This window comes from Barbus barbus (assembly GCF_936440315.1).
Source record: "Barbus barbus genome assembly, chromosome: 40".
NCBI lineage: Eukaryota > Metazoa > Chordata > Actinopteri > Cypriniformes > Cyprinidae > Barbus > Barbus barbus.
In genome coordinates this window covers 15714757-15736091 of record NC_136718.1, presented here as the reverse complement: position 1 = coordinate 15736091, position 21335 = coordinate 15714757, and the positions used below count along the sequence as shown (strand labels likewise).

Sequence of the window (21335 nt, the reverse complement as noted above, 5' to 3'; positions counted from 1 at the left end):
CCTGCTGTTCTTTGACCGCATGCTGTGACATTGTTGTCTCATGACTGTGAGGCAGCTCAAAACTGACTGTGGTGGTCTTACCATCCTTTGTCTTCCGTGTCGTTCTTGTCCAGTTGTGTCATCCTCTCTGTACGCGTTAGCAGGTAACTGCCGTGATGGACACTTTAGCGTGGGCGATCACTGCATGCCATGCTTCTGTTTTGGCATCACAAAACACTGTCAGAGCACCGGTCGCTACCGCAGCCAAATCACACTGCGCTTCACAGAGGAAGAGGACTTCAAAGGTACTTAGCTGATTAAAAATTCTGATTTTTGCATTTGTGATTATGAATTTACAGTTGAAGGATGTAGTTGTGGTGTCATCTTATGTGTGTAACACAATAATTATCACTAACCCTATAAAGCCGGACATATAATCAGTCAGATTTTATTTAACGGAACAGTTTATTGAACCTTCAGACATAATATATAAAAAACTATGCATATGTTTTTTGTTGAGTGTCATTCTAGCTCAAGGAGGGGAAAAAAGCCATTTTTGTTCAGAGGCCTAAATGGAGTTATCATTTTAATACGGTGACATTCAGTTAGCTTCTAATGTAAATTAATGAGATTTTTAAAACAGTGTAGCAAACAGCTTAGTTGAAATGCATTAAAAATATCAATGGTCACTCTCTATTTCTGTTTTAATTGTTGGGAGCAAAACATATCTAAAACGAACTTAATGCAATACAATGATGATTGAGAGATTTATAAATAAATGTTCATCAAAAGCCTATATCATCACATTTGATACTCACAATTTAGCACAATTTTTCAAAGTTGTTTCAGTCAGCAAGTGTTCATCTTGAAATATTGCTAACAATACTGTATAACGGATATTCTTATATTTACTATATAAAAATAGTTACCAGATAAAAGGCTTGTAGTATATTATGTACAACAAATTTTTTTGTGAAGTTTAGATCATGTTGATAATTTAGAGACCCTCATGTCATTCCAAACCCGTAAGACCATGGCTCATCTTTGGAACACAAATTAAGATATTTTTGATGAAATCCGAGAGTGTATGACCATGCATAGAGAACAAAGCAACTGACAAGGCCCAGAAACATAGTAAGAACAAGTGTTGAAGATTAACATGGAAGAAATTGTTTAATAAAGTAATTATTTTAGTTTTCTTTGCGCACAAAAAGTATTCGTAGCTTCATAAAATTATGGTCGAACCACTGATGTCACATGGGCTATTTTAACAATGTCCTTACTACCTTTCTGGGCCTTGAACGTGGTTACATTGCCATCTACGGAGGATCAGAAAGCTCTCGGATTTCATCAAAAATATCTTAATTTGTGTTCCAAAGATGAATGAAGGTCTCACATGTTTGGAATGACATGAGGGTGAGTCATTAACAGAATTTTCCTTTTTGGGTGAACTCTCTTTAAAGGAACAAATACATTGGTATTGAAAATATAATACACTACCTTTTTCTGTTTGTCTCTGTCTGTCTATCGTTTTATCCACAGGAGTCAATGTGTCATTTCCTAGTCGTCCAGGCACCCAACCACCTCTCTCCTCCACTCAGATGTTGATCTATCCAGAGAGTGAGGAGTTCCAGCTAGTGGATCTGTCTCGCCGTTTCCTTGATCAAGACTCCTATTGGACTCTGCCTCGCCAGTTCCTGGGCAACAAGGTTTCTCTCCCCTCCACAATACTTAACTGAACAAATATAGATAGAAGCTCAATAAAACATTATAATTTGCATCTTCCTGTTTTTGTGCAATCCCATTTCCATCTTCTCCCTATCATTAGCTGTCGCTTCTCTCTCTGTCACTGTTAATATTCAAATATGGTAGCTTGATTGTCTTGGAAAGCTTGGGAAGCATGTGTGAAAAATGAATTGAAGCGCTTCAGTATCTTGGTATTCTGGACACTGTGTCTGTGTTGTACAGGTTGACTTGTATGGAGGTTATCTGAATTTTAAGGTGAGTTACTCACTGCAGCGAGGTGGATCGGAACCAAAGGAGAAACCTGATGTTGTGCTGAGCGGCAACGGGCAGAAATTTATTTACCGTAGAGGCAACCCCACTTTACCTGACAAAATCAACCATAGACAGATCAAGTTTACAGAGGTGAGCCACATGGCATACACTTGCTCATATAAGGGTTATTTTATTTGATCTAAAAAATAAAAAGCAAATAAAATCTCAGTTTTTAAAGTGTAAAATTGTAATGAATTTGCAGTATTGTCAGCTCTACACTGCTAAAACAGTGGTGTAAGACTATACTATATTCCAAAAAAATCTCTTCTCAAAAGTAATTTTTGTTTAAAATAGTTCTGCAGAGATGTTGCTTGTTAGTGTTATGGGAGGTGGTTCACCTCTCTGTCTCTGTGTCTCAGGAAAACTGGCAGCACTCCTCAGGACGAGCCGTAACTCGTGATGACCTCATGATGACCTTGGCCAATTTGGAGAGCATCCACATTCGCACCATTTATGACAACCGCATGGCCAGTGTGGGCCTGAGTGACATCAGCATGGATACCACCACCAAAGAGTTCACCCAGCAGGGGAACCCGAGAGACGTGGAGGAGTGCAGGTTAGTATGCCTTTAAATCAACAGATAGGATTACAGGCTTGTCAGAAAATATAAGGCTCCTCTCAAATCACCTCTCGCAGTGCTGGGAATTCATGTTCCTGTGAATAAAAATGATTATACTGCATGTTTTTGGCTAAAACCATCAAATGCTTTATTTCTGTTTGAAAATTTTGTATGTTCTGTGGACGCTAAGAGTAAGCCAAATGTTTTCTTAGTCCAGATGCTGATTTTGTTATTCTGGTGAATTCTATGTGAAAGTGTTAATCTGTGCAAATTGTTGATCTCACACAGATGTCCTGCTGGGTATTCAGGCCTGTCTTGTGAGTCCTGCTCCCCTGGTTTCGAGCGGGTACCTGGACCCTTCGTAGGTATCTGTGCTGGCTGCAACTGCAATGGCCATGCCAGTGGCTGTGACCCTATTAGTGGACACTGCCTGGTAAGGATGTGTTTTTATAAATACTGTATGTAGATAACTTATACACTGCATCAGAAGATTACTGTACGCCACACACTAAGGTGTAAATGTCACCTTATGTGACAGAGTTGTCAGCATAACACAGAAGGACCTCAGTGTGACAAATGCAAGCCTGGCTACTTTGGTGACCCAAGTCGAGGACGATATGATGACTGCAAACCCTGTCCTTGTCCATACACAGAGACGTCTCGACGGTAAAGATATCAAACCTGTGTATATCATATAAAATAATCTAATATAATACTATATTATTTAAAAAGTAAATAGTAATTCAATTTGTTTGGATGGAATTTTGACAAAACAACAAAATGTTGATGTGTTCAAAGGTTTTCTGATACTTGCTTCCTGGACCATGACAACCAGGCAACATGTGACGCCTGCAGACCTGGTTATACAGGGCGACGTTGTGAGAAGTAATGGAGCAGCTCGTTTGCATATACTTGTTGTTTTAACACTACATTTTGTGGTTCTGAGTGCATGTGTATATAAGAAATATGTCGTCATCTGTGTCTTTTTTTTTTTGCCACAGATGTGCTCAAGGGTATGTTGGCAACCCTCTTCAGCCCAACGGCCAGTGTATCCCTGCTGCTAGCCGTGAGCATTTTTCCTTTGTTTTTGTTTACTGTTGTGATAGTAAATGATTTATTAGATTAATAATAGCCACAAGATTTATTTGTTTGCCTTAAGCTATTTAATTTCTTGGAAATTCTGCCTCATTTTGCCCTGAAGGTCAAGTGAAGCTTTATATAATGATTAACACTCAGTGCACTGCATGCTGGAATGCCAGCTCTTTGTGACCAGGATGTTCAAAGCATTCCAGGTGTAACTGTCAACCATATGGTGTTCTTATCCCTGTTCAGCGATTACCAAGTGTGATAACAGAGGAACCATCAATCCCATCAGCAAACCATGCTATTGCAAGGTATTAAATTGCATTACAGTTACTTTTTTAATACACCACCATTAAGAAGTTTGTGGTCAGAAAGACGTTTTAATGTTTTTGACAGAAGTCTTTTAAGCTGCATTTATTTAATCAAAAATAAATAGTAATATTTTGAAATATAAGTTCAATTTAAAACAACTGTTTTCTATTATTATATATTTTTAAATGTAATTTATTCCTGTGACAGCAAAGCAGCCATTACTCCAGTCTTCAGTGTCACATGATCCTTCAGAAATCATTCTAATATGCTGATTTGCTGCTCAAGAAACTTTATTATTAGTGTTGAAAACATATACATATATAAATGTTCAAACAGTGTTTGCTCTTCTGTTGTGCAGGCCAATGTGGTTGGTGCTCTTTGCGATGAGTGTAAGAATGGCGCTTTTAATTTGGCGGCTGATAATCCTGAAGGTTGCTTGCAGTGTTTCTGTATGGGAGTGACTAAACAGTGTGCCAGTTCAACCTGGAGTAGAGATCAGGTAAATACATCCTCTAATCTTGTCATAGTTGTACCTTTAAAATAGGTGGTTTAATGTTTTTTGCTTATATTTGTTGGTTAATCTGAAGGTTCGAGGTGGTGTCAATGGCCAGCTCTTCACACTTTCCAATGCAGCAAACACTAGGACCATCTCTGAAGGCATCACCCAGAGAGCCAGTGCAGAGGTGGTGTACCGATCCTTCACCAGTATCCCTAATGACATCTACTACTGGGTCCTGCCTCAGAATTTTAGAGGGGACAAGGTGAGAACATCCTGTGCGGTACAATGCCATATTTACAATTTGGCCTTTGTCAGGTAATATAGCACGTGTCAGTGTGCTGCTTTCCAAAACATGTTTTCCTATCCTGCGTAAAGGTCACAGCATATGGGGGAGAACTGCAGTACAGGATGCGTTATGAGCCGCAGGCTCGTTCACTAGTGATTGATAGACGACCAGATGTGGTTCTCCAAGGCAATGGCATCTTCCTGGAACATTATTCACAGACCAAACCACTGCCTAGAGTACCAGCCACCATCACTGTGCCTTTTAGAGAGGTGTGTTGCAAATATATATGTATTTTTTAAATTAGATTTGTGTCTGTTTTTTGTTTTCTCTTTATTAGGTGGTCCAAAGAAGAAGTTTAATATGTTACATTTTTGAGTGCTGTATTTAATAATGTATGAATTGTATTTTTTACCACTACTACTGCTAGTAATAATAATAATGATAAATAGTTTGTATTTATAAAAGTAAATTTTATATTTCAAATATATTAATAATCAGTAATCATCTTAATCATAATGAATTTATTCACAATAAATATAGCATTTTAACAAAAAAATAGTAATTAAAATATATTTGCAAATAAATTTAATGTGTACATTATATTTTAAATTAATATTAATAATAATAATTCATTTGTTTATATTCTTATAAATGCATTTCATATTTCAAATAAATGTTGTATTTGAAATAATGTTACATAAAAAAAATAAAATACATTTAAAAAAAAAAATTAGAATTTTTTTAAAGACCATTAGGTGAAACTTGATCTAGCTTGATTTGTTATATTAATTTTTATTGCCTGTAATCCCCCCCAGTCTGCATGGAGACGGTCAGATGGACAGCCATGTACTAGAGAGCACCTGTTGATGGCTTTGGCCGATATCAATGTCTTTATGATCAGAGCCACTTATGCAGACAATATGGCTGAGAGCAGGTAATTTTGCACTTTTAATTTTGCTCTTGCTCATTTATTATTCATTGACTTTTGATGTCCTTTATGTATGCATCCTCTAGATGGTGTCACATTATCCTGTTAGGTTCCTATCTGTCGCTTAACTGATTTTGTGAACAGGATATTAGTGCTTAATCTCAATCTCTCCTGTTTAGTATCTCCAGTATACAAATGGGCATTGCAGTGCCCCACTCTACAGGAAACGAGAGAGCTCTAGAGGTGGAGGAGTGCGCCTGCCCTCAAGGATACACAGGACCTTCTTGCCAGGTATATTGCTTTAACTTTAAATAGCAACACTCTGTCTGTGTGAACTTGTGTCAGCCTGAGTTGATGCAAAAACCTTCCCCTAAAGCAGAGGTTCTGCCTGTCAAGTTAATAACAGCCTTTTATTTATTTTTCTTGATCTCTAAATGGAAGTTCTTAGCAACTCATGGAACATTTTAGCTCTAAAGCTCTATGTCAATGAATAGAATGGTTGCAGAGTTTCATCCATAGACACCTGTGAACCCAGACACCTCTGACTCACCCATTGTTTGCAGGACTGTGATGTCGGCTACACCCGTACACCTGGACTTTATCTTGGCACCTGTGAGAAATGTGACTGCCACGGGCACGCCAGCGGCTGTGACTCAGAGACTGGAGATTGCTTGGTGTGTTAACCTTTCCATTGCAGTCATTATGCTGTTCTTGGATGATTTATGGAGTTTGTATGAAGTAGGGATGCACAAAACAACATATTCAAAATCAACTAGTCGGTCAGTTGCCTTTACTAGTTGACTAATCAGTTGTAACTGGAAGCCCTGTATAATTAGGCTGGATTTGACTTGTTTCTTAGCAGGGAGTTTGTTCAGAAACAGTTAAAGAAAGCATATCTAACAAAAAAAAGGAGTCAACCTCACCAATTCACTAGTCAGTTATTGAATGACAAGTCAACTAGATGACCACTGTGAAAAAAAATAATTAAAATAAAAAATAAAAGCAATAAGTATATAAAAGAAATGAACCCCCATAAATTACTCAACCTCAGTAATTAACAAGTCAGATGACTGGTCGTTTATTAAGAATAAAATCAAAACTGTAACAATTGTATTTTTACTACAATTTTACTACAACTAGTCGATCCGTAATCTGATAACCGACTAGTTGACGACTGAAAAACTAAATCAAAGCTATAAGTATACATTTAAAGAAAAAACTCCATAAACTTAGTCAACTTCAATAATTGAGTTGGTTATTGCACGACTGGTTCACTAGTTGTCCATTGTGGAAAAATAAAATCAATGCTAAAGTTATATAAAAAAATCTTCATAAACTAGTCATCCTCAGTAATTACAGTAATTAGTCAGTTATTGGATTACTGGTTGACTATCATGGCTAAACTAAAATCAAAACAAATCAATGCTATCTAACTCCTCAAACTGATCAGCCTGAATAATGAAATAGTTATTGGATAAATGGTTGACTGTTCGACTATCATAAATAAAACTAGATAAAAAAGTTTGTCGAGACAAACTTTAAGTTGGCTTGAGAAAGCCGGACCAGAAAGTTTAAAAAAGTTTTAAGTTTGATGGTTTGCAGTCTGAAATGGTTTGAAGTTTAAAGTAGTTTTAAAAGCTTAAAGTTGGAATGTTTTAAAGGCAATACAGTCTGTCAGAAATTATGATTAGCATGTCGCTAACATGTTTCTAGCATGATTAGCATGTTGCTAGCATGATTAACAAGTAACTAGCATGTTGCTAGCATGATTAGCATGCTACTAGCAAGTCGTTAGCATAATTAGCAAGTGATTAGCAAGTGATTAGCATGTTGCTAGCATGACTAAAAAGTTACTAGCATGCTCGCTAGCTTGTTACTGGCATGTTAGCAAGATTAGCAAGGGATTAGCATGTTGCTAGCATGTTGCTAGCATGATTAACAAGTTACTAGCATACTAACAAGTTACTAGCATGCTCAGCATGTTACTAGCATGTCACAAGCATGTTTCTAGCATGATTAGCATGTCGTTAGCATGTTTCTAACATGATTAACATGTTACTAGCATGTCGCTAGCATGATTAGCAAGTGATTAGCATGTTGCTAGCACGACTAACAAGTTACTAGCATGCTCGCTAGCATGTTTTTAACATGATTAGCATGTTGCTAGCATTGATTAGCATGTCGCTAGCATGTTTATAGCATGATTAGCATGCTATTAGCATGTCGCTAACATGATTAGCAAGTGACTAGCATGTTGGTAGCATGATTGACAAGTTATTAGCATGTCGCTAGGATAGATAGTCAGATTATAGATAGATGAGTTTGAATGGGTGAGAAATAGTACATAGAAGGGAAGTCTGATTGAGTCTAATAGGCTTCAGTGTGTTTAGATTTGAATTTTGACAGTTGAAGTTTGAATAGTCTTGGCTCATCTGAACATTCCGTCAATGTAAGTCAATAGGATTTTTATGATTTTTAATCTTCATTTTTATGAAAACCATAAATCCGATCAGTTAGAAAAGATATAGCACACTAAGGGTGCTTTCAGACCTGCCTCATTTAGTTCGGTTGATTCGCACTAGAGTTCGTTTTCTTTCTTGGTGCGGTTCGTTTGGGCAGGTGAGAAAGCAGCAATCGCACTCGGGTGCGCACCAAAAGCAGACCAAACAAGCGTACCGAGACCTCCTTGAAGAGGTGGTCTTGGCACGCTTTCAAACGAACCCTGGAGCAGTTCGTTTGTGGTGAGAAAGCAATCCGGACCAACGAACCAAGCGGTATCATAATTCATAACGGGAAATATGTTATATAAAAAGCAGGAGTCAGTGTTTTTTGTGTCTAGCAGTCAAGCGTTTTGAGTACCCAGAAAAGTCAAGTCACCTTTATTTCACATAGCGCTTGTAACAATGTAAATTGTGTCAAAGCAACTGCACAATATCAAAAAAATAGATATATATATATCACTTGCATTCACAGATTAGATTTTCACTATATATATGCTGTGTGTGTGTGTGTGTATATATATATACGTGTATGTATATATGTATATATATATATATATATATATATATATATATATATATATATATATATATATATATATATATATATATATATATATATATATATATATATATATATATATATATACAGGTCCTTTTCAAAAAATTAGCATATTGTGATAAAGTTCATTATTTTCTGTAATGTACTGATAAACATTAGACTTTCATATATTTTAGATTCATTACAACACAACTGAAGTAGTTCAAGCCTTTTATTGTTTTAATATTGATGATTTTGGCATACAGCTCATGAAAACCCAAAATTCCTATCTCAAAAAATTAGCATATCATGAAAAGGTTCTCTAAACGAGCTATTAACCTAATCATCTGAATCAACTAATTAACTTTAAACACCTGCAAAAGATTCCTGAGGCTTTTAAAAACTCCCAGCCTGGTTCATTACTCAAAACCGCAATCATGGGTAAGACTGCCGACCTGACTGCTGTCCAGAAAGCCATCATTGACACCCTCAAGCAAGAGGGTAAGACACAGAAAGAAATTTCTGAACGAATAGGCTGTTCCCAGAGTGCTGTATCAAGGCACCTCAGTGGGAAGTCTGTGGGAAGGAAAAAGTGTGGCAGAAAACGCAGCACAACGAGAAGAGGTGACCGGACCCTGAGGAAGATTGTGGAGAAGGACCGATTCCAGACCTTGGGGGACCTGCGGAAGCAGTGGACTGAGTCTGGAGTAGAAACATCCAGAGCCACCGTGTACAGGCGTGTGCAGGAAATGGGCTACAGGTGCCGCATTCCCCAGGTCAAGCCACTTTTGAACCAGAAACAGCGGCAGAAGCGCCTGACCTGGGCTACAGAGAAGCAGCACTGGACTGTTGCTCAGTGGTCCAAAGTACTTTTTTCGGATGAAAGCAAATTTTGCATGTCATTCGGAAATCAAGGTGCCAGAGTCTGGAGGAAGACTGGGGAGAGGGACATGCCAAAATGCCTGAAGTCCAGTGTCAAGTACCCACAGTCAGTGATGGTCTGGGGTGCCATGTCAGCTGTTGGTGTTGGTCCACTGTGTTTTATCAAGGGCAGGGTCAATGCAGCTAGCTATCAGGAGATTTTGGAGCACTTCATGCTTCCATCTGCTGAAAAGCTTTATGGAGATGAAGATTTCATTTTTCAGCACGACCTGGCACCTGCTCACAGTGCCAAAACCACTGGTAAATGGTTTACTGACCATGGTATTACTGTGCTCAATTGGCCTGCCAACTCTCCTGACCTGAACCCCATAGAGAATCTGTGGGATATTGTGAAGAGAAAGTTGAGAGACGCAAGACCCAACACTCTGGATGAGCTTAAGGCCGCTATCGAAGCATCCTGGGCCTCCATAACACCTCAGCAGTGCCACAGGCTGATTGCCTCCATGCCACGCCGCATTGAAGCAGTCATTTCTGCAAAAGGATTCCCGACCAAGTATTGAGTGCATAACTGAACATAATTATTTGAAGGTTGACTTTTTTTGTATTAAAAACACTTTTCTTTTATTGGTCGGATGAAATATGCGAATTTTTTGAGATAGGAATTTTGGGTTTTCGTGAGCTGTATGCCAAAATCATCAATATTAAAACAATAAAAGGCTTGAACTACTTCAGTTGTGTTGTAATGAATCTAAAACATATGAAAGTCTAATGTTTATCAGTACATTACAGAAAATAATGAACTTTATCACAATATGCTAATTTTTTGAAAAGGACCTGTATATATATATTTATATATTTATTTATCTGTGAAAATATAATTATATATAGATAGATATATTAGAGAGGAATGACAGCTACATTCGTTTTGCGTTTGCCAGGACAGCTATAAAGCCGCAATAAGCCCGCGGAGCAAACTTGTCAATCCATCTTGATGAATGACGCAGAGGAACGTAAACAAGTGAACTCTGACCAATAAGAGGACAGCTTTACTCACATGTGACTTGCATAAACACAGTTTGGTACGCTTTGCAATGTTGCCGTGTGAAAGCGAACCGAACCAAGAAGAAAATGCAACAATGTAACAAATTAATCCCTGTTTCGGAGCAAACGATCTACAGGTCTGAAAGCACCCTAAGTGAGATCAGTCTGAAGATCTGGGCTGAGTTTGTAGAGTTAAAGCTCTAGGAGGAGTTAGAGTTGTAGATTTTAGTCTCAGAATAATAATAAGTTTAAATACCATTTCAGTAAGTTGGCTTTCTCAAGCCAACTTAATTAAAGATCAAAAAAATTATATGATTAACATTTATATGAATAAAAAAACGAATTCCTTATTAATCAACTAGTGGGTTATTGGATCACTAGTCAAGAAAGTCTGTATTACCGAAATATATAAGAAAAAATACACTATCCTGACTAGTTGAACCATTCCTAATCTAGAGTGATTTATGACACTTTCCCTTTTTCCCTGTTTTAGAATTGCCTACATAACACAGTTGGGCGCCGTTGTGAAAACTGCCTCCCTGGTTTCTATGGAAATCCAAAGACTGGTGATCCACAGGCATGTAGACCCTGTCCTTGTCTAGGACACTCCAGTAGCCAGTGAGTTTGCCTTTCTCTATTAACTTTATCAAAGACATTTTTTTCATATAAAGGGGTTATCCTTTAGGCATAACGTATAATTCATATTTGTCCGATCTAATACTTCTCTTCTTCCAAAGGCCTTCATCTTGTTACTTGGACTCAGATGGACAGCCCACATGTGAATGTCCTGCTGGTTATACTGGAAGACGCTGTGAAAGGTAAGTGTCTATGGTCCAGTGAGAGGGCAAACCTCTCATTCAGTAAAGCTGGGCTGGACAAACTGGTGATTGGCATTCCTTTATCTACTGCCAGAAAGCATGTGTCTGTTGCTTTCCAGCATATCTTCAACCATTTGTGATTTGAATGGCATTTGTCTAGTGGTATGGGAGAAGCAAGCCTTGAATCAGTGCCACCCATACCAAGTGTCAATGTCTGAAGGCTTTTTTTGGAGGAGTTTAGAAGTGGTGATTAAAATATTAATGTATTGTACATCTGCAAAAGGCACCTTTTTCAAGCATAAATGTTTCACTTCTCTACTGTGAGAGTAAAGTTTCCTCCTTACTGTCAGCAAGGCTGAGATGTCTTTTTGAAGGTGTTGAAGTAATTAGTTGCATAATGTCACTTGTTTTAACGCTTTAGTGCATCTTTGTAAAGCCTTTGCTGCATTTTGAGCAACTTTTTCTTATTTCAAACTCTTCTTCTAGACATTTGTGGGTCTCTAGGGTTGTTTATGCTTCCCATACTGAAGCATAAACAAGTTGATGACATGGATTTTGGATTCTTGTCACTTGCTCAGAGGGCAAAAGCTTTTGGGTGTGTGGGATAAAAAACAAATTGCTTATATTTTTGAAAAAATTTGGTTCCAACTTGCCCTGTCTCATCATGGCTCTCAGCATTTCCAACTGCGGAGACTTTTACCTTGAAGGATCAAAAGGTTTCCTCCCCACTACATGTGATGATGCTTTCTACCTCAGCACTGGGAAGAAGCAAGTTCTGGATACAACTGACCATGACATTGAAGAATATTTTGATAGTAGAGAAGGTAGTAGCATTTCAGGACCTGAAAGAACTACAAGATCTTTGCCGTCAACAACTATACGAAGTTTAAGTCACCGTTGGACTCGTGGGCCCCTGGGTTACACACCAAGTCCTGAGGCGCGACAGCAGAGCTTCCGGCTGCTCTTGAGGATGCACACAAATCATTTCAACCAGCGCCTCAGTATGCTTGAGAGCAACACATTGGACATGAAAGACAGCCTCGAGAACATAAGGAAGCAGCATAGTCACTTTAGCTCTCAACTGAAGACACTAACCAGTGTTTTGTCTCCAAAAAACCAGAAAGACAGAATTAATGAGTTGGCCAACAAATACACAGACATTAAAACAAGACTAAATAAACTAGAACACAAACTTGAGATACTAATTGATGGCTTTACTGCCCTAGCGCAAGAGTTAGACAAAGTCAAACGTGCACGTCATATGGCACGTCCACCACAGGATCGTAAAGAAACCGCTGTGGTTGCTACCACCCTGATTCCAGCCTTGACTACAGCTAGGACTACTCGCATGTCTACCAGCGGATTTCAGAGGAGAACTGTTATTCCCAAAACCCTGCCAACTCCTCGTGCTATCTCAACAACTAGCTTTGTATCTGGCCGTTCCCAGATGGATGAAAGTTCAACTAAGAGGCAAGCAAAGTTCTCAACTAAAAGGATCCAACCAATATCAACAAGAAGAGACATTGAAACCAATTTCACATCAAAGGCAGACAACAAATATCATAGTAAATCTTCTAGGAGATCAACAGTTACCAAAGGTATTGGCAGCCTTCCCCTTACTACATCATCTGAAAGGACTTCAACCTTGGTCACCTCCAATGAACAGAATCAACAGAATCAACAAAAAAGAAAGGCACCAATTGAATTTTCCCTAACTCCTCTAAAACACCACAAAAGTGGTCCAAAAGTAAATGGTAAGTCTCAAAAAGCTACAAGGAAACATGACCAACTATCCCGTTCACCTACAAAGCCACAAGGAAAAGAAGAATCTGCAACTAAATTTCAGATTCCTCCTCCATCGCATACAAAAATCACAGCTAAATCTTCCAAGTCATCAAGCAAACCACAAAAAGTGGCACCTGTTCCTTCAAAAAAATCATCCAAATCAACACAAAGAAATAATTTGGAAGCAAGACCATCCAAAGAAGCCACAAACATCAGCAAACCTTCTCACAATGTCCAAACAAAGAGAAGACATTCTAAGACTAAGTCTTCTAAGCAAAATCAGTTAGTTCCTTCTCATGAAGCAAGAGACTTTAGGTCCAGCCAACCTGAGGAGTTTACCTACACAACTGCTTCTAGTAAATCAACTGACAAGAAAAGATTACACTCATCCAAACCCAAAGTAAAAATAACTACTCCAAGAAAATCAACTCGGAGCAACACATCTAAAACCATTAATATTTTAGACATCATCATGAAGAGCAACAGGGGCCAAAAAACATTAACAAGATCTATGCTAAAACAGGACGAGAACCTTCATATTGTTCTTGGAAGGCTGGCAATTCCCATCAAAATCATTCCTGATTACTAGACATTATATTAATTATTGTATCATTTAAAATTTTCATTGGACCTGTTTTTCTTCTTTTAGTCCCATATGAACTATTTAAAATGTGTTGAATATTGAGGCTTGAGGTTTGAACACAAACGATGATGCAAAAGTGATATTACATCATTCTTATAAACCAAGCATGTTGTAAACTAGGCATGTGGTACTTTGTATTTTTATTTAATAATCTGATCCATTCCTGATGTTCTCAGCAGAATTATGGAAATAATGTTTTAATATTGTTATGTGATGTCTTGGTTTCACTGTTTAAATTATTTTGCCTGCTTAGGAGTCAGACATTATGTTGTGCATTTTTCCTCATCTACTCATCTTATTGTCTTAAGTTTGTGAACTCAATCAATATAAAACCTCAGTTTGGCAAATATGACAAATATTATGTATTTTCAGCAGTATACGTTTAAAAGGTTTGTTGATGTATTTGTGTATTGAGTTGTATTGTATTGTATTAGTGTATAATGTATTAGTCTGGACTACCTTGGAACCTCGATTTACCAGGTAAGACTTTCTGTCAAGTTCCTCAGCTTCCACAAGCTTGGGGATAAGGTGGTTTTATGCTCTTAGACACTTTGATTGGGTCCTTCTGTTTGTCTTTGGCTTTATTTATTTCAGTCTGTCTCTGTTCAGCAAAGTAGTTTTTCAAAGTGAGAACGACTCAACATCTGCTGGATGTTGAGAGCATTCATGGCTGTAATTTATTCATTTTTTGAACTTGGAAGCATGATATTATGCTATGGATCCTCTGTTATATGTGGTCTAATATTTCTGTTGTGGTGGCCATTAAAAGATACTAATGTCAGGGGTTTGCTCTTTTGCTTTTCTTGTGGTTTGCCAAACGAGAATCTGACGATCAATAACTGCTTGTACATGCACAAACATTTCATGTCATGTGTTAAGCATCCACGTTGGTTGTTTTCCAAAGTATTTTCTTGATATTGGGTATTTTTTGTTATAGAGTAAGCCATTGTTTTGAAACATCTTTTCTGTCTAATGTACTTCCACAACCACAAGCTCCAGTAACGCTTCATTAACCAAACATGAAATGTTCATTTAAACTCATATCATTCGCCTGAGCATTTTACGCATATACATGTCATGTTTTTTTTTAAGATATCCCTCGTTACGAATGACTTTTCCCCAACTTAATTTTTTCTTTTTGAACCAATAATCTGTGCTTAAATCAAAGTGAGTTCAGGAAATATTTGAAGAAGCTCTATGCATTAATCATATTCTCAAAGAAGTGTGACTCGCAGGTCATAGCAGTCATAAATACACTCTTAATGTTCATGGCAGGTCCTGTCATGTTTCTGTTAATTCCTAATGTGGTTTTATTTTTACTGCATGACATTCTGAAACAGTTTTTCCAAGGTGTTGTCTATTTTTTCCTCAGATGTGCCTCAGGATATACTGGCAATCCTCAACTTGGACAAAGATGCACTCCAGACAGCGGTAATGGCTACTTTTGGCAAAGATAATGTACTGTAAAAATTATTCTTAAAATTATAATAATAAAAAAAATATATAAAATTCCTCCTACATTAAAATGTTACCCATTTTTTACCAAATTAAATGTGATTTCAAGACAAAGTATGTTTATAGATTGTTACCGTTGTGACCAAAGTGGTAGCGAAGGATGTAGTGCAAATGGAATCTGTCACTGCAAGGTAAGAAAATAAATATTTATGTGTGTTACTTGCATCACAATTATAAAAACTCAGTTTTGAAACATACTTGTTTGTACTCAGATGAACGTTGAGGGGTCAACATGTTCCACTTGCAAGCAAGGGACCTTCTACCTCAGTCCTGCTAACAAAGATGGCTGCCTGTCCTGCTTCTGCATGGGCGTCACCCAGCAGTGCTCCAGCTCCAGGCATTATAGAGATGTGGTAAGGCCCAATGAGTTACACCAGCGCTTTTCATCAGTCTGTATAGGCATATGTTAATTTTCTGTCTTTTTTCTCCAGGTTTCCACTGTTTTCGCCCCTGGCAACTACCAAGGTTTTGCTCTTGTAAACCGCCAGCGCACCAACCGCATTGACAGTGGCTTCTCCATCGAGCTGTCCACAGATGGAACACAACTCTCCTACACTAACTTTAACTATCTTGGACAAGAGCCCCACTATTGGCAGTTACCCAACGCCTATCAGGGAGACAAGGTAGAGTTTGGCAGCGTTATGTATTTTATCGTTCTTACAAGCCTTCGTTTCTGTTTGCTTACTTTCTATCTTGAAATATCTTCTCCTGCTTTGATTTCTCTTCAAATGGATTTCTTTCTGCAAATGCGTGCTGCCAAAACCTTTTCTTCCAAAATGTACTTAGTCAGGGCAGCTCTTCTGCAGCTTAGAAATGTTTTCATAGTGGTTGGAGTGTACACAAAGGCTATAGTAGCTACTAGTATTAACAAATTGAGTTTGCTTAGGCTTAATTTGACTGTGTCTATTATTTAGATTTTTTCCCTTGTTTTGGATGTGATACACTGATTTAAGTGTTTCTGAATGTACTTGCCATTTTTAGAAGGCTTACTCTGCTCGGACTAGACGAGCACACGAGGTAATCTTTGCAGGTTCAGCGAGTGATCGAGTGTGTCTGATGTTTTGATTTGGCCTGCTGTATTTCTAGAATTAGAATGATGCATGAATGGATCGTCTGTGCATTGATCTTTTTAGAATGTTTTGCAAATTTACTCGTTATGATTTTATTTTGCCTTGATCATGATTTGAAGTGCATGGGATTTCATCGTAGATCCATTCTGACTTCATACTAAGGCCCTGTTGACACCTAGTAACACCATGTGGTCACTTTTTTGTTGTTTTAGAATTTATTGAATTATTAAGAATTGAGGGTTCACTGTTCACTGTGGTGTCTGGAAAAAATGTCATTATCAAAGTCGTAAAAAATGAAATGACTCATGAAAGTGGCGTTTTACTTTTCTTTAAATTATATGCAAATACAAGTCGAACAGAAATGTTACACAAAAGTAACTAGTTGTTTGTAATTCATTAGTTTATAATCTAGCTTTTGTATCGAGATTACAGAAATTGCTTTATTCACAAAACTAGAGAGACTCATCATGGATAAAGGACCAACTGAGAAAGGACGTCGCTGTATGGCAGCTAATGAACGATATGGGTAAAGACCTCTTAAGGTCCAAAAGATTCATTGAGGTATTAGTTCACTTTTACTGACCTGACCTGAATTCTATAGGCACTGTGTGGCACCCTTCTGTTTCACATAACTGATGGATATTTGTTTAGCAACATAATGTACTAAATTTATTTTGAATGTTTGAACTCCCTCTAATCCTTTAAAGCTTTTAATAAACTGACTGCTGGAGATTTTGAAAATTTAAATTGAAAAACTGAAAATGAAATACTGAAAAACTGACTGATATGCTGAACTTCCAGTAGAATCAGCGAAGGTCACATAATATCTTCATGCATTAACTCCACCTGTAGATGTCTGAATTGAAAGTGAAATGATATTTGAGAGAGAAACGGCATAAAGCAAAGTGAGGTTTGAAAATGTTTTGCTGTTTGTGAGTGACACCACTTAAACAGAATGAACACTTGAGGTGAGAGCATACGTGGTATCCTGATTCTTACACTGACTTCCTGAACACTTCTCTGCATGCATTTAATCATCCCATTCTTTCCTCTCAACTCATTAAAGTTTTGGCACATCTGTCTCTTCATTCTATCTCTCTTTGGCTTTGTTTACACTGCACAAATATCTGGTTTGTTTTTCTGGTCTGGTCAAGAGATTTTCTCAAACAACAAACCAGAGGCATTTTAAATGTGCACTGTGCCCACAATAATATAGACCATTTCAAGGACGTAAACAATAACAAAGGCATTGGAACGCTACTGCGCATATCTGGTCCTGAAGCATTTCCGGTAGCGCCATTTTTAAATCTCAGATCTATCAAAACCTACAGCACATCCTTTTAAAGTTTAGCGAAAATGCAAGTTAGGTATTATTATTCTTTTTTTCTTTTTTTTAATTAGAAAACAAGCAGCGTTACTTACGATCTTATCATGGTTTGTGCTAAGATGTCCAGGGAGGTTTGACTGACTGATCTTAAAACATGTCAGTGCCTTTGTTTTCTTCACACCAGTAATGTTTTTTATAAGGCAAGTTAATAATAATTTTGAAAATCCCTGTCAGGATTCAATCAATCAATCCTGTATAAATATTACAGATTCCAGAAAAAATATTAAGCAGCACAATTGTTTCCAACTCTGACAATAACCAAATATCAAATCAGCCGAATATCCGTTGAAATGGTCTATAAATATAATTTAAATTCTATCTGACCAACTTTTTAAATCAGGCTTCTTTGTTTCTTGCACTTCAAACTGAATGGATTTGTGTTATAAACACACTAATATTTGCTGCCTATCTGAACAAAGCCTTTGAGTCACTATATTTCCTGTTCCATCCGTTGTCTTATTCTCACTAGCACCCTGCTGATGAAGTACGCAAACTTGATGATGAAATCTGGGCAATCATCACTAATTTCTCCAATGGGCAGTCTCTCTTCCCTTTCTCTTCATCCTCTCAAACTTACCATTCTTCATTTGAGGCCCAGAATTCTCTGTCTCGGTCAAGTGTGCGTGCCCCTTCTTTCCATTCTGGTTTAACTTCCTCTTTAAGGGCCTCTGAGTCCCATTCAAACGACCCAGGCCATTCCTCTCACCCTGACTCAGCTCAGGTACTGTGTGCTCTCACTGGTGGCTCTCATGCAGGCTCATGTTAGGATTACACCTGGGCTAGTCATCAACTAGTAGTCGTTCACACTGAAAATCCAAATTGTTGTAATTTACTCATCCTCGTGTCATTAAAAAGCTGCATGACTTACTGTGGAACACAAAAGAAGATATCTCAGAGGATTTTTCAGTAAAATGTAATGAAAATCAGTGGGTTGTTCAAAATATAATTGGATCCCATTGACCTTTATTGTAAGGACTAGTGTTTGGTGATATGCTCCATAGTCATATCGTCCTATCGTCAGCCTATGAGATCGCCTATACATGATATTATCATTACCTGGATTCATAGCTGGAGAGTGAACCAACTCCAGGCTAAAAGCAGCTTTATATCTTTTTTAGTCAAGTAGCATATGGATGTTATAAAATATTTTTAATATGACTGAATTTGTATTTAGCACAACAATTTAATAGAAACATTGTAAGTTACAGTTATTCAAACAGCAGCTACAGAGAATGAACAAAGATAATTTACATTATTAATGAACATGCCACTGCCTTCAGTATAGCGCAAAACACTCCCGTTATAATCAGTGAAGAATAAATCTCTTATGCTTAAATTGCACGTCTGCACTTTGTTGTTTATGATGAGAGAATTCGCAAGAGAGCAGAATTCAGCCAGCGAGCGTGCACTCAACAACAAAGCTCCAGTGTTTCAACGATGACTCATCTGAATGCCTCTGATTGGCCTCTGATTCATAAACTCATCGGAAACGTGATTGGTTATAAGGCACAACACTGTAAAATGCAGAAATGACGGAACAAATAAGCCTAATAATATTAGCCTGATGATGATAATAATAATAATAATGTTGTTGTCAAAGGCATCAGCCACAGATGATATCTCTGACTATCGTCAGTACACGATACTATCGTCTATTGGAACAACCCTAGTGAGGACAAAGAAAAACTTTATTTTCCCAGCAGATCTTCTTTTGTCTTCCAAAGATGAAAGTCATATAGGTTTGGGATGAAAGGAGGATGACAATTTTCATTTTCTATCACCTTGAAATGCAACACACTTTAAAAAAAGTTACTCTACTTGTCATTCATGCAGTAGCTAGTTGCTTAGCACTTTCTTAGTTTACACTAGTAAACATTTATTTGTGATAAAGATATGTTGTTTGATTTTTGCTTTGGTTGTTGGTCTTATCAGCAGGTGCAAAAGGGAAAAAACACTGTTGCTCTCCCTAGAGGTCCACGGCCTTCTAACAAGGTAGTGACCAGTGAATCCCCTTGGTAATCACTAGGAAAACTAAAAATGAAACTTAAGAAGGTCACACTCTAGGTTAAGTTTCCAAAAACAATATTAAGCAGCACAACTGTTTTTAACATTGAAAATAATCAGAAATGTTTCCCTGTAGGTATAGATTGAATAGACGTTTTGAAATAAAATAGTAAACCAAATTCTCAATTCCCAACTCTTCTTATTTCTAAGTACCATATTTTATTGTAAGATTTTTTATGAAGTTGTTGAAGGTGCAGTTAGTCAGTGACTGACAGGAATAGATTTCTTTTCTCTCATACTTTCCTCTCTGCTTTGCTTATCTGCTACTTTCTCTGTCTCTCCTTCATCCACGGTTTTGCATATTTCCTTCCGCCTGTGCTCCAGTATGTTTTGGTCTACAATGGTTTCAGCTTGCACCCAGATGACGTGCTCTTTTGGCAGCTCCCGGAGCAGTTCAAAGAGGATAAGGTAAACACATGGATGGGTTCAGGCCCGCCCACCACTGATTCCCCCCAGGTTGACTGATCCATCTTAGACATTACTGAATCACTACCTGAGCCAAAGGTGGGATAGATGGGCAAGCCAAAACATCACTTAATAATCTAAACCAGCCAACCTGGTGTAATCACGTCATGTCTAGATTACTGTGGTGCTGACAGTTGCCTTTGTTTAAAAAAACAAACAAAAAAAATGCACAAGAAACCACAGTGTGAAATGGCAGCATTTGAGAGTATATTTAATGTTTAATGTTAATGTTTAGCAGGATTTTAGACAAATGCGATTTCACTTGTCCTGTCACTTGTTGCATTTGTGGCTGGTTAGAGCATATTTTTGTTTTGTTTTGTTTTGTATACGTTTTTATTTAGTTTTTCTTCAACCACATAAAAGCCCTAAATGAAAAAGTCAAAAATAAAACCACTATGAAAAGCAATCTGGCACTGACTTTTCTATATTTTATGTAATTTATTTTCTCCTCTTTGAAAAATAAGAAAAAAAAAACAGCAGCAGTAGCTTTATTTAATTATCATTTTGGGTTTTGTGCAGGTTTTATCAGCAGGTTTTGCGTTTGTAGTTATTAGATTCATATAAAAATGTGAAAAAATGTTCATGCAATGCTTTTTGTGATTTAAAAATAAACAACAATTATATGTTTTTGATCCTTATGTAGGTTGGCGCATATGGTGGAAAGCTGAAATACACCATCTCCTATGTGCCAGGACCCCGAGGTTCTCCAATAGAAGATGCTGATGTTCAGATTGTTGTGAGTGTGATAGCAGATGTCGTGAGTATGTTATATATATATGTTTTCTTTTAAGGTTTGACCACTATTTGTCACTATTTCTACAGGGTAATGACATCACACTGGTGGCACGCCAACCATGGAGAAGAGGGCACGGAGCCCGAGAGTCACAAGACTTTGAGATTGTTTTCAGAGAGGTGAGAACTC

General features: G+C 37.6%; 1 protein-coding gene across 22 annotated transcripts in view; it reads left to right on the top strand.

Annotated features, from left to right (window-relative positions):
• LOC306859962 (basement membrane-specific heparan sulfate proteoglycan core protein-like) overlaps positions 1-21335 on the top strand; it is a 101347-nt gene that overhangs the window by 47115 nt on the left and 32897 nt on the right. For 16 of the 22 annotated variants that reach the window (XM_079401406.1, XM_079401404.1, XM_079401405.1 and 13 more), the window contains 23 exons: positions 114-284; positions 1522-1688; positions 1948-2127; positions 2397-2593; positions 2885-3029; positions 3135-3262; positions 3395-3481; positions 3598-3662; positions 3929-3990; positions 4350-4490; positions 4579-4752; positions 4866-5045; positions 5592-5710; positions 5884-5995; positions 6268-6378; positions 11160-11284; positions 11404-11484; positions 15285-15343; positions 15494-15558; positions 15640-15780; positions 15859-16050; positions 21057-21149; positions 21236-21325. In XM_079401406.1, the coding sequence (XP_079257532.1) occupies positions 114-284; positions 1522-1688; positions 1948-2127; positions 2397-2593; positions 2885-3029; positions 3135-3262; positions 3395-3481; positions 3598-3662; positions 3929-3990; positions 4350-4490; positions 4579-4752; positions 4866-5045; positions 5592-5710; positions 5884-5995; positions 6268-6378; positions 11160-11284; positions 11404-11484; positions 15285-15343; positions 15494-15558; positions 15640-15780; positions 15859-16050; positions 21057-21149; positions 21236-21325 (2885 nt within the window). The remainder of the gene's footprint in view (positions 1-113; positions 285-1521; positions 1689-1947; positions 2128-2396; positions 2594-2884; positions 3030-3134; positions 3263-3394; positions 3482-3597; positions 3663-3928; positions 3991-4349; positions 4491-4578; positions 4753-4865; positions 5046-5591; positions 5711-5883; positions 5996-6267; positions 6379-11159; positions 11285-11403; positions 11485-15284; positions 15344-15493; positions 15559-15639; positions 15781-15858; positions 16051-21056; positions 21150-21235; positions 21326-21335) is intronic. The other 6 variants (XM_079401411.1, XM_079401409.1, XM_079401407.1 and 3 more) reach the window with 2 other exon arrangements.